At 37.9% G+C, this 12,146-nt stretch overlaps 1 protein-coding gene across 3 annotated transcripts; it reads right to left on the reverse strand.

Annotated features, from left to right (window-relative positions):
- Positions 1 to 1,568: 1,568 nt before the first annotated feature.
- csnk2a1 (casein kinase 2, alpha 1 polypeptide) lies at positions 1,569 to 10,771 on the reverse strand. 3 transcript variants are annotated; one of them, XM_083555903.1, is made up of 15 exons: positions 10,621 to 10,771; positions 9,378 to 9,475; positions 8,958 to 9,036; positions 8,443 to 8,571; positions 6,181 to 6,292; positions 5,958 to 6,059; positions 5,747 to 5,797; positions 5,393 to 5,452; positions 5,169 to 5,252; positions 4,928 to 5,038; positions 4,720 to 4,821; positions 3,900 to 4,000; positions 3,633 to 3,781; positions 2,062 to 2,151; positions 1,569 to 1,752 (listed from the first exon to the last, which is right to left on the reverse strand). In XM_083555903.1, exons 4-15 carry the CDS (start codon positions 8,541 to 8,543, stop codon positions 1,631 to 1,633), a joined length of 1,185 nt encoding a protein of 394 aa, XP_083412029.1. In that variant the 5' UTR covers positions 8,544 to 8,571; positions 8,958 to 9,036; positions 9,378 to 9,475; positions 10,621 to 10,771; the 3' UTR covers positions 1,569 to 1,630. The 3 variants fall into 3 exon arrangements, with proteins under 3 accessions (XP_083412029.1, XP_083412031.1, XP_083412030.1); XM_083555905.1 differs by lacking the exon at positions 10,621 to 10,771 and adding an exon at positions 10,374 to 10,585; XM_083555904.1 differs by lacking the exon at positions 10,621 to 10,771 and adding an exon at positions 10,344 to 10,365.
- Positions 10,772 to 12,146: the final 1,375 nt, after the last annotated feature.

Here is a 12,146-nt window from a genome sequence, read left to right on the forward strand (position 1 = left end):
CTGGTATAAATAGGCTTAAGCGGTGTTCCAGCTTAAACACCCTACAAAAGTTTGAATGTGCTGAAAAAACATGAGGTACTTAATTTTAAAAATTCACTTATCACATTTCATAATAAAGGGTCGGTAAAAAAAAAAAAAAAAGAAAAAGAAATAGAACCTGCCACCCGCACCGGTTTCTTTTCTGAACAATGCATATTCCATATATGAGCTTAAAAATAGCACAAAGCTTTGAGATTGTTTAATTTACAATACACAATGCTACTTTAATAGATTTGAACTATCCACACTTAATACAGACAGTGGATGTTTTCAGTCTCTTCACACCTTTAACATAAGTACGTCACTAAGGAACAAAGTCAGCCTGTCTAAGCAAACATTTCAGGGGGAAAATAGGAAGCGAACTAAAAACTTAAAGGTTTGTCTCTGCCGTCAAGCCATATCAGAGTAAAAAACAACATGCATTGCTAAAGAGATATTTAGCCTCTTTTAATCATTTTAATCATGGAGTTGAGACATTTCACTGGATAATTAATCAAGGAGGGAAAAAAAAAAAAAAAACTTACAAAATTCTTCATGGTATTAAACAAATGTGTCAGAAGCTTCATTTAAAATAAAAAAAAAAAAAAAAAGACAATTTCAGTTCTGTGAGTAACACACATTGGCATACTATGGAATCTGTGGTACTCAGCATTGGCCACTTGTCCTAAAAGTAACTATTAAGTATCTATCAAGTCCATGGCCAAATCCAATCAACCTGCTACCAAATTCCCAAGTAATCAATAAAGTAACATGTAACAATAGCATCTACATACTGATCAGTAAAATCTGTATACACACATTGAATACACACCGCCAGTCATGTTTGTTTTAGCAGATTTGATTGAATTTGGCTCCCGGTCCGAGAATATAAAAGTCCACATGAACAGCACAACTGAAGCTCCAGCACGGTACAGCAGAACGGGTGCAACCATGAACCCAGCAAACACCGAACACGAGTCTGCATTCTGCTCAAGTTTGTAATCAAGTTTCACAGTGTAAGAGCACCCAAAGGTGAAGGAAATTAAATGTGTTGTCCCCACCCCACAAAAGCACAACTGAATGGGAACATTGTCAAAGAACTGGTATTCAAAAACAAGAATACTTGAGGGACATATAAAATAAATTTTATTTTCCTTCTTCAGTTCTACATGTGTATTTGTGTTTCGAGACAGCCACGGTGAGAAGAGAGAAAAACGCACCCGCATGCCTAACTTAGCTTTCCCGGGCAGGTGCTAAAAGATAATGAGAGTCCATATCCCTACAGAACAGAACTGAAGAGGAGAGGAAAAGGTAACTGTGTATTAGTTCTGCGTTACTTTTCAACATAATGACAACAAAAAGTTGATGGCTGTCACTGTCCACACTGCCAAGAGAACAATTACAGGAGGGAGGAAATGAAGGGTAGGAAGGGAGGGGGGGGGGGGGGGGGGGAGAGAGAGAGAGAGAGAGAGAGAGAGAGAGAGAGAGAGAGAGAGAGAGAGAGAGAGAGAGAGAGAGAGAGAGAGAGAGAGAGAGAGAGAGAGAGAGAGAGAGAGAGAGAGAGAGAGAGAGAGAGAGAGAGAGAGAGAGAGAGAGAGAGAGAGAGATTGATTTAAGGTTGGGCTCCCGTGGCGGCGGGTACTTGTGTAGCCAGCGTGTTGGAGGCAGAGATGACAGGAGAACCAGCTGCAATGCTGCCTAAGGGCTGTGTGCTGGCTGTCAGGGAGGGGATCCCTGCAGGAAAACGACAGAGCTGTCACATGCATCAACGCCAACGTTGTCTCACAGTAGGCTTGGGCATTTCTCTAGCTTATTGTAGCACTTGCTGAGGCCAAACATATTCAGGGAACCATCTACCACCTTCATGATACTGACCACATCTGTATAGACATGCACTGCTTGTGCCTGTTATATGAAAATATTTTATTTATTTTAAATGGCCCAAATGTATAAAGTATACATCTTGAAATGTTCAATAAAGATTTCTCTTCCCAAAACCTTCGAATTAGCACTTCCAGAAATCCTGAATGCCAAGTATTTTACCTGCCATCATGCTAGAGGAGCTGACTGGAGTGGAGCTAGAAGCCATTCCAGTAGCAGTAGCTCCTCTACCCTGGTCCTTCACAATAGGGTCTGAAAGAACACACAAGCATGCACAATTGTAGTAACAGAAGAAAAGAAAATCTGTAATATTAGATAAGTAGGGATGCAAACAGAATTAATTTGCTAAAAAGTTAAAACATTTAGGATAATATTAAAGCCATTTGCATAAAATGGTATTGCCTTCATGTTGAATGAATACCATGTCACACCAATAAAATCTATTTTCTTGGGGAATCTCAACAGTCAAACATAAGTGACAAAAGATGCAACCGGAACTAAAGTGACTCATTACAAAAGCAAGGAATTTTTTTAAAAATTTAGAGCTGCACTGACGATGAGCACAATAAACAGTAAAGTATACGTCAGTGAGCAACACGTTCACAATTCCTCGTGTACGCATGAACTCTCATTCATTTATTACTCTTTAATAGTGCAGCTATTCTTATTTGCTCTTTTTTTTAAATATGCGTTTGAAATTGGATTTTGAAAGGGAATTTAGACAAAACATTGTCCTGTCCTGGTTTCCCAAAACACAAATTAACACAAAAATGCATTCAGGCATTTATGCAAACCAATATGCCTGAAACTTGAACACAAAATATCATCCAATTAAAGATGTAAACTTTTATCAAAGTATAATGTTACATAACCTGTATCAACAAAATGGGGCTGCTGGGGGCAAAGCTTCAGTCAGGCATGTCAATTTAAAACAAGATGTGAGAAGAACAGCCCACATCCGAAATGTTCAGTCCAGCAATAAAAGCACACAGTGAGCCTGGTCTTGGCACATTCAGTACACGCAAAGAACACAAGCGCACACGGTTCACATTAAAGAAGCAGATTATGATCCAATCTCACTAAAAGACAAACAAATACCTGACAAATGACCAATTCATAAGTTAACAAAAGCATAGTAAAATAGTCCAGGCCCGAATTATTATTCTACATAACTTTTTTTTAAATTATGAATTCCAGAAAAAGATTTTAGAGGACAAAAGTTTTTGTTTTTTTAAATCTCTAATGTTTAACATGGATTCTTTTTGAGAATTCATGTTAAAGAAACTGCAGAAAACGCAAGATATTTTTGCTAACAAGCAGCAATGTTTGAAAGTTTCCCAGTCAAAATTATTTCCTCCCACAAACATGAATCAATAAAGCACAATCTGTGTGTCCATCTATTTCATTTGACCTTGTGTTCATCAGCGCAAGACCAGTTCCTATTTAGTGTCTATCAGTTTCATTGCAGGTCAATGTGAGGAACCGGGACATCTAAATGCTAAATCACATGTTTAAGAAATTAAACAGACCACACATTCTGGATCACTATAGCATTCCTGAAGAAAGAGCCACAGATGTCCGAGTTGCCCTTTTTAAAAAACTCTTAGGGAAACTCAGTGTCCGCTTTATAGAACGCTTTACAGGCTTGAAAACTTGGAGTGGTTTAGAAATAAAAGGTTTATAACCAGTTCATTTGTTATTTTGAGCGATTAGTGAACGTGTTACATGCTTACAGAAGTAAGGGTGATCCATGGCCTCACGTGCAGTCAGACGGGCCTGGTGGTCATAACGCAGCAGCTTGTCCAGAAAGTCCAGAGCCTCGGTGCTCACAAGGTGCTGGTTCTCACTATGCACAAAGCGCTCCCATCGCTTACGCGAATGCCTGCTCGCACAAACACACAGCGCTCATTAATGTACTACACAAATAGCACCAACCACCATTTTGTTTATACAAAGAAACAAAGAAACATTTTTGTTACATTTTTTAAAATCACACTTACCTTCCCAAAATGTCATTAAAGCGTGGATCCAGTTCAATGTTGTACTTATCGATGTAATCATACAGGTCTTCTGTGCCAAGGACCTTTGCAATCCGTACAAGCTGGAAAGCGTAAATAGAACTTAAGTATAACCAGTACATAAAAACAACAACATACTGCAGTCCATGACATTTTACAGCGTACATTCTACATAAAAGAATAACACCAAAAGAGGAAAAAAAAAGCTCGAGTATAAACTACTAATACTCTTAAAACTGTTTATTTAACTGGCTTTAAAAGAAGAGATTAGTGAATTACAATACTCAAACTGCTTATATTCTCTCTGGTTACGACAATATGCACAATATTAACAGACAGAAATGTAGAATTAAATTATAAAGTCCTAAATGTATTAGTGGGCCTATCAGGCAACTGAGCTATAATGTTCTGTCCATTGCTAAAAGCAGAACCAAGTATGATATCCAGGTTTCCCTGGAAATGTACTTTCCTTAGATAACATACAACAGCAATTTATGGCATGCTATTAATATGAAATGCTTTCATACAGATTAAGGGAAACAAATAAGTGCATGACTTCCAAAGGTGAGGACAACTGCATATCAGTGGTGCTATCCTTCTGAAAGAATAAAGGATAAGTGACACAATATTGATGAAATGGGTTTCTTTTTTTTATCTTCTATATGCAATCCAGCATATTTTGTAATATCAGCATGATACTAATACCAGATATAAGATCAGTCCTCTCGCTAACATTGATACACTTATTTCCTTTTTGGTTTTATTTTTATTTTTTTAGTTTGTTTAAGTGTAGAACTATTACCTGGTCATAGTTGTCATGTCCATGGAAAAAAGGTTCCTTCCTGAAAATCATACTGGCCAGCATGCAACCCAAACTCCACATGTCCAAACTATAGTCATACATCTAGAAATTATAAAAAAAATAACCACTAAATCATTTGCTTAAACAGTCCACTGAAGTACAAGGCATTTATAACAGGATACTTAATAGATGTTAAAAATAAAAGTACCTGGTAGTCAACAAGCAGCTCAGGACCTTTGAAGTACCTGGAAGCAACTCGCACATTGTACTCCTGGTTAGGATGGTAAAACTCAGCCAAGCCCCAGTCTATCAGACGAAGCTGCATTGGAAAGAAGTTATTTGTTAAAACATTAAGAACAATTATCTAAAGAGATCTCAAATAAAAAGCAACTTATTTTAAAATAGTGTGTATACTAAAAGCTAACTGAGGCTGAGTGTCATTGGGTTACCTTTCTGTGCTCATGGTCAATCATGACATTATGTGGTTTGACATCCCTGTGCATAATTCCCATGCTGTGACAGTAGTCTAGAGCCTAGTAAAGAAGATAAAAAAATAAATACAAATTTAGAACTGAAGCAGATCCTTAGTTTAAAAGCAGGACAGCTACTGAAGCAGGACTTTAGGTACTTGGCTGCAAAAAAATAAAAAAAAATAAAAAAATAAAATTCTTACCCTCAAGATTTCATACATGTAGAAGCGAATGTCAAAATCCGATAATGTCTGATACAATTGCTGCATGAGAGACACAAATACCTCATTACTTAAGGATGAGCGCCAAGAATCGAATGTGTCTACAGTGATTTGTATTATTAAGTACAAGCTACAGTCATCAAATGATAATGTTGCTGACAATTACTTAGTTATATCAATCTTTTTAGCAACAATAAAGTCTACAAAAAAAAATCGAAAGAACCGCCTCAAAAAAAAAATACAAATAAAAATGGTCAACAATTTTACCGATTACACCCTGATGTATCTCTAACCAATGCATGTCAAAAAATTCCCCCTTTCCACTGCAAATCTTACCTTGAAATCTGTGTTGTTTACATGCTCAAAAACCAGTGCTGGTGTCCGAGACTGCAGGAAAACAAGATTAGACACGTTTTAATGTTTGAAATATGTAGTCGCTCTCTTTTTAAAAACACACTCAAATTTATGTAACAGTCATTACATTATACAGCAAATAAATAATCCTTACAGAATATGAAACATGATGAATTAGCATAGAAACACTCACCACAGGATCCTTGACGATGTCTAAAAGAGTTATGATGTTGGGGCCTCCCCTCAGGTTCTCAAGAATTTTAATTTCTCGCTTGATTTTCTTCTTTTTAACGGGCTGTTTTAAAACACGACACGCATTCAATGATCACGCGTTATCAGATAACGACCGATATTTCTACACGTCGTCACATCTTGCATTTGAACATAAAGTAAAATCGCAAACATAGGAAACGTACCTTCAGTATTTTCACCACGACTTTCTCGTTGTTTGTGATGTTTATGGCTTCAAACACTTCACTGTACTTTCCTCGACCCAGCTTTCGCACAAGCTGGTAGTCATCCTGATTTCTGAAGCACGAAAATAAAACCATTTACATTAATTTTTACAGATTTAAAGCACATGTTCACGTTTATGAGTATCTTTTCTAGTTAAAGAATTAAAAGTGTAAATATTACACTGGCCATAAGAATATTTGAACAATATTCATGAGCTACATGCCTTTGACTGTTGCAGTAAAGCATGCAATCAGTGAGGTGGTGTGTGGGTGTGTGTGTGTGTGGGTGTGTGTGTTTGCCTGCATGTTATGAGCATTTTGCTGTTTGCACTGAATCATTATGTGCTCATAATGGATTAACTGCATTTTGTTTGTTGTTCTGCTTGCACACATCACCATGTGGTATTATAACCCAGTGTCACGCGTAAAGAAGCGTAAATCAATCAGTGCTGCAAAACAAAGACTTTTTCCCATAATGCCTGTACAAACTGAAATGTTTCTGGCCTTATCTCATATATGTTTGTCTCTGTGGTTAAGCTATAAAAAAAAAATAAGCAGCAAACAAAGACCCTCAGGGTTTGACTGAATGTTAAATACAGCTGCACAGCATAAAATTCCAAAGCAGGACCGCACGATCCCTCCACATGAAAACCGTGGTCTTAGCCCGTAGCAAGCAAAGTGTATGCAGTCATTTTAGTAAGAAGATAGTTAACTTAGCCAAAATTGTTTATCATGTTGCAAGTCAAGTCATTAACTTGCAAAGATATTGTGAAATTGACATTATGCAATATTAATTTCTCCTTGCTCATGATTTACTATTAAAAAAAATCCTGATAAACAATTTCAACTGTACTATTGTTTAATGCAGTATATTTTAATATAATTCTATTGTAAATTGCTTTTTTAATTCCCTCGTGGACATTTTCCGTTGGTCCACTGCTTAAACACTTCCGCATGTTGACGGGCATTCATGAGTCCAAAAAGCTCGAACAGTCTCAATTTAGCTTGACTAAAGGCAAGTTTAGACAAGAGCCCATGAGATGAGATGAAGGGGAGGGGCTTCCTGTAGCATCCATTAATAAAAGTATTCTAAACACTTTAAAACTGTCAATCTGCCAGCTCCCAATTTACCGAGAGACACTTTGGGTATATTTATGAGCGATAAATAATACAACTCAGCTGTGCAAATTAAAATGTCAGGTCTGATAATATATTAGGAGTAAACACCACTGTAGATCAAGGCAGTGTGGAAGCATAGATTCACATTATGCCTGTACGATTAGGGCTGAAACAATTCCTTGAGTAACTTGAATACCAAAAAATAAACACGTGTGTTTATCATTAAACTACACAGAGAACTGTGTTTCTCCACAGACCATTATTGCTGCCCACCACTACGCACCACCCGCTAAACTCTGGACCGCTCCAGGGTCTCATTAATAAACGTGTCCACTTACTAGGCAAAGGCTTCCCCTTCTCACCCTTTGTGTTTCCATGTTGTGTGTACACGGGGATCAGAGTTTACTTACAGGTGCGCACTCTCTGCCGGCAAGCTTTTTTAATAACCACAACCTTTGTTTGGAAATGGTTTAGTGTGAAAATTGTTTAGTTTTCACAGATATTGTTGTCTGCAATTCCAGCAATAAAAATGTAAATCTTTCCAAAATAGGGAAAGAAAAAAAAAGACGTTCATTTTAAGACCCCCGTCTTATTTTCTCTCGTATATTTAGTATTGCTCTTTAACAAAAAAAAAAGTACTTATCCGATTACTCAATTATTCGATGGACTAATCAATAGAATACACAATTACTAAAATAATCAATAGCTGCAGCCCTATGTACAACACCGTTATATTAACTTAACCTTAATGTGACATACTGTATGCTGTAATGATTCGTTGGCATGCAGCAGTTCTCATATCTTGAAGCATCAAGCATATTGCACATAAACAGTGCAGTCAATAAAAGCTTGATGTTTTGTGCATGTTTGAAGGTGGAATATTTAAAATAATACCCTGATAAATTCAAGTAGTAATCGCCAAAAAATAAATAAAAATAGAAGCATACTGTAGATGACTGTACCGAGATAAATAACTGCAAAAGTATGTGCAAAGGAAAGTAAGTAATCAGCAAATTAAAATGTAATAAAAAATGTGTATTATATACATAAAACATTCACATTTAAATCCAGTTTAATGCTTACTGAGAGAAGACTTTCACTCACCCCCACTCTACCACATGGGACTCATAATCCCAGTACTCTCTGGGTCTCTGTGTGTTTACATCAGGGTAAACTCGAGAGCGGCTTGAAACAGGACCGGACATATTCTACTCGGGATATTCCCAGAAGCACCTGGGAAACAGGAAGAGGCAGATACAGGACAGCTGTTGTGCAATGTCAACCAAAACACTGGAAGCTGAATTCACATAGGATGGAAAAAAAATTTTTTTTCTTGAATACAAATAATTTAAGGACTGGACTTAATTGAAGTGGAACACTTCACACTGCATTAGCTGAAATAAGCACACGAAGAAATCTATTCAATAACATTATGATTTAAATAGTGCATTCTTCAAAATACAATAAAAATAAAAACTAACATGGTCTGGAGAATGCTTTTTCGGAGAACACTTCGTTTGCATTCCGTCCCTTTAGAGTGAATTAACTCCCTAAACACTGCAGAAAGCAAAATCTCTATGCAAAAGCTGCTAAGACTGTCCTATTTGATTCAATCTTACCTTGGAGGTTTCCTCCAAGCAGAAGATGAGAGGTGGAGCTGATGAAAGCAGGTGCGATTGCTTTATGGAGGAGCATATGCTGCAAGGAAATCAAGCCACATTAAGAAAAACAAGCAATGGTAAAAAAAACAAAAAAAAAAACAATAGTATTTGTACAACTTGTGAAATATTAGTCGTTTGAAAAGATTTGCTCTTTAAACTGGAAACTCGTGAAACTCAAGCTGATCGTATATCATTATTACAAACATTCTGAATCTGTTAAGGTGTAAAGCCATGCGAGTGTTAACTAAACGCTATAATTAACAACTTTATTAATGTGAACTTTACTCCTTCAGCCATATCAATAACCTAGTGCACTATTAGGGAAACTCTAGAGTGAGTGAGGGTTCTGGGAAGCTCAGAACAGCAGGATCCACTCACCTGGTTGTAAATGCTATGAGAGGACATCCAGCATTTTATTTAGGGGGCACGCCACACCAAAATGTCATTCCTGAAGGCTTTCTGGATACTGAAATGTCCTGAGAAAAAACAAGCAGGTGTTAAGCAACGCAGTGATGCCTGTAAGGAGCCTGGTTATCAACAAGTCAACAGATATTCCCCAGTGGAGCCTTTACTGCGTTTTATGCAATAATCACTGCCCGAACACAGCTAGTCACATTTAACTAGCCCTGGATCAGCTTTCACTAGCACTCCAATGGGAGGACAAGAGATTTACTTGTATACATTTTATAGCTTGGTATTGTGGTTCTCATTATATATATATATATATATATATATATATATATAGGGGAAGGGGGACTGAACTAGTGGACATCACCCCCCTAACTCACACACACAGGCCTAGTAGACCAGCCATGCTAGCTTCCAGGTTAGGACCTGAACCTTGCTTAAACCGAATTACCTCCCTATTTAAAACAAAATGTTACTTTAATAGACCCAACAACATATAGGACAAAAAAGAAACGCTTACAAAACATAACCAGTCGTCTGAATACACAAATAGACCGTGGACATGGTATACAGCTAGCGAGCTAACACCAGAACTATGTTGGCGTTAACATTTGCCACGCCTAAAATTATATAGGCTGCTAGCCGCCGTTCAATCCTTCTACCTTGGTTATTATACTATAGATTATCAAATGTCTATCTTTTTACAAAATGTATTTCCACAGCGTACGAGATGTGGGTACAGCCCGCCTGTAGCTAACATAAAACAGCTAGCGCTGGGTTAGTTATCTGTCGCTAGCTAGCGAGGCACGCCACATCAAAGCCGGGTGGGTGATGGAGGATAGTTAGCAAGCAAGCGGAGAATACGCTATCCAAAGACCGCAATGGGGTATTAAAAAACCGTCTCATTAATTATACATATATATATACACAAAATACCCGTTTGGTCCTCGACCCAATCATACGTACATGGCTGAAGGAACAATGCTGCACGGACCATTAGAAGGGCAGCAATAAACAACACTAGAAGGGGCAGCTAGTAAGCTAAAATAGATCACTTTGCCCTCGATAATTAGCAGCATTGGACCCTCTCGGAGATTGAACCGAATATATTTCCAAAATGCAAACGATTATAATGATGTGTGTACGCTACAATATGGGGGGGAAATTGGACGATTCACGGCTCGCTACCTGAAGCTTTTTTGTTTTATATTACCTCTCGGAGTCTCCTAGTGGAAAATATGGCGGCTTCAGCAAACCTAGAAATCGACGCTAGCAGTAGCAGCGGCAGCAGTCACGCTAGCTATAGCTAGACACAGAGAGGAGCGCCTCGCTCGGGGAGGGAGGGAGGGGGGGACACTTCCGGTGTGGTGCACAGCGCCGGGTACAGTCCGGGATCCCACAGCACCAATCACACTCACTCTCCCATTCATTTGTCTATAGATATTAACCCCCTCTTACATACACACACACAATTTATGTTCACAACTAAACTAAAAAAACAGAATATATACTTTATTTGAAGGTTTACGTGGGCAAACGTTATGAGGCAAAACGTGTTTCCTCTCATGAGGGCAAGGAACGATTTGCCCAAATAGCATTTCGCTGTCATCCAATCCGACTTGTGTGTAAGATGATCCCCACCCGTTCACGTTTGCTTTAATTAGACCTTTCTATTTCGGATGCTGATGTGATTTACATCTGATAACACCGGCCTTGGGAATTCACAATTTGATCGCTCACTAGTCCATAGCAGCGCCTTTGTAGATTTTCCCTTTTTTTGGAGGAAACCAGAGAACCCATAGAAAACCCACCTAATGTAAACAAATTTAGTATCAAAAGCCTGGAGCTGTGAGTCTGCGAAACTAGTCACTGCTACAACATGCCCACAGAGAAATTTAAATAGAAGTCTACAGCTGATGGATCTTGTGTAAATAGATTATTTCTTTAAATGGAAATAGTTTTATATTCATCTATGGGAACCTTTGTTTTTTTTATCCTGTTTAGGGTCATGGTGGATCTCGTGCTCAACCAAGATTGCAGGAAGTCACTTGCAGGGCACTGTGCACACACCCATACCTATATATGTTTTGGACAATAATAGTAACCCCACTGGAGATGGAGACAGAAAAAACATGTAAAACATCCATTTTAAGACCAAGAGCTGTGAGCCTGCACTGCTACCTGCTGCACCACTTTAGTTCTTTCTTTTCTAGAATTATTCTGCATTTTGTTTGCTTGATAAAGACAGAACTAAATGACCTTAATGTATACAGACTGTAAGCTATGCATGGTTATTCAGACATACTATAGATTATTTTGTTAATATGCACAACTCCCCCATTTTAGGAAAACAAAGGTTAATTGACAAATTGCTGCCGAGTTACTTCTTGGTCACCTGGGTTTTGCTGCATCACTTCATCATCATTAGGTTGCATCATACACAAGAGAGGTAACAACAGTTCAAGGTCTCATAGTTAATGTTCGATATGGCATTTGCATCTGGGGTGGTATTTGCATCTCAACAAGAAGACCAAAAATGTGCCAATCCTTGTTCACTATTTAGCTAAAAAGTAGTAGAAACATAAAGCATACAAACATAACATCAAATCAAGCAAATAAACAACTTGGTGCATTTTTAGAAATCAAGAACATGTGTCAACCTTTTTCCAAGTTTAATCATTACAAAGATTAGGGTATACTAATGCTCCCAACACAATGGGACATTAGTTATGGTGAGTC

Source organism: Silurus aristotelis, assembly GCF_946808225.1.
Source record: "Silurus aristotelis genome assembly, chromosome: 1".
Taxonomy (NCBI): domain Eukaryota; kingdom Metazoa; phylum Chordata; class Actinopteri; order Siluriformes; family Siluridae; genus Silurus; species Silurus aristotelis.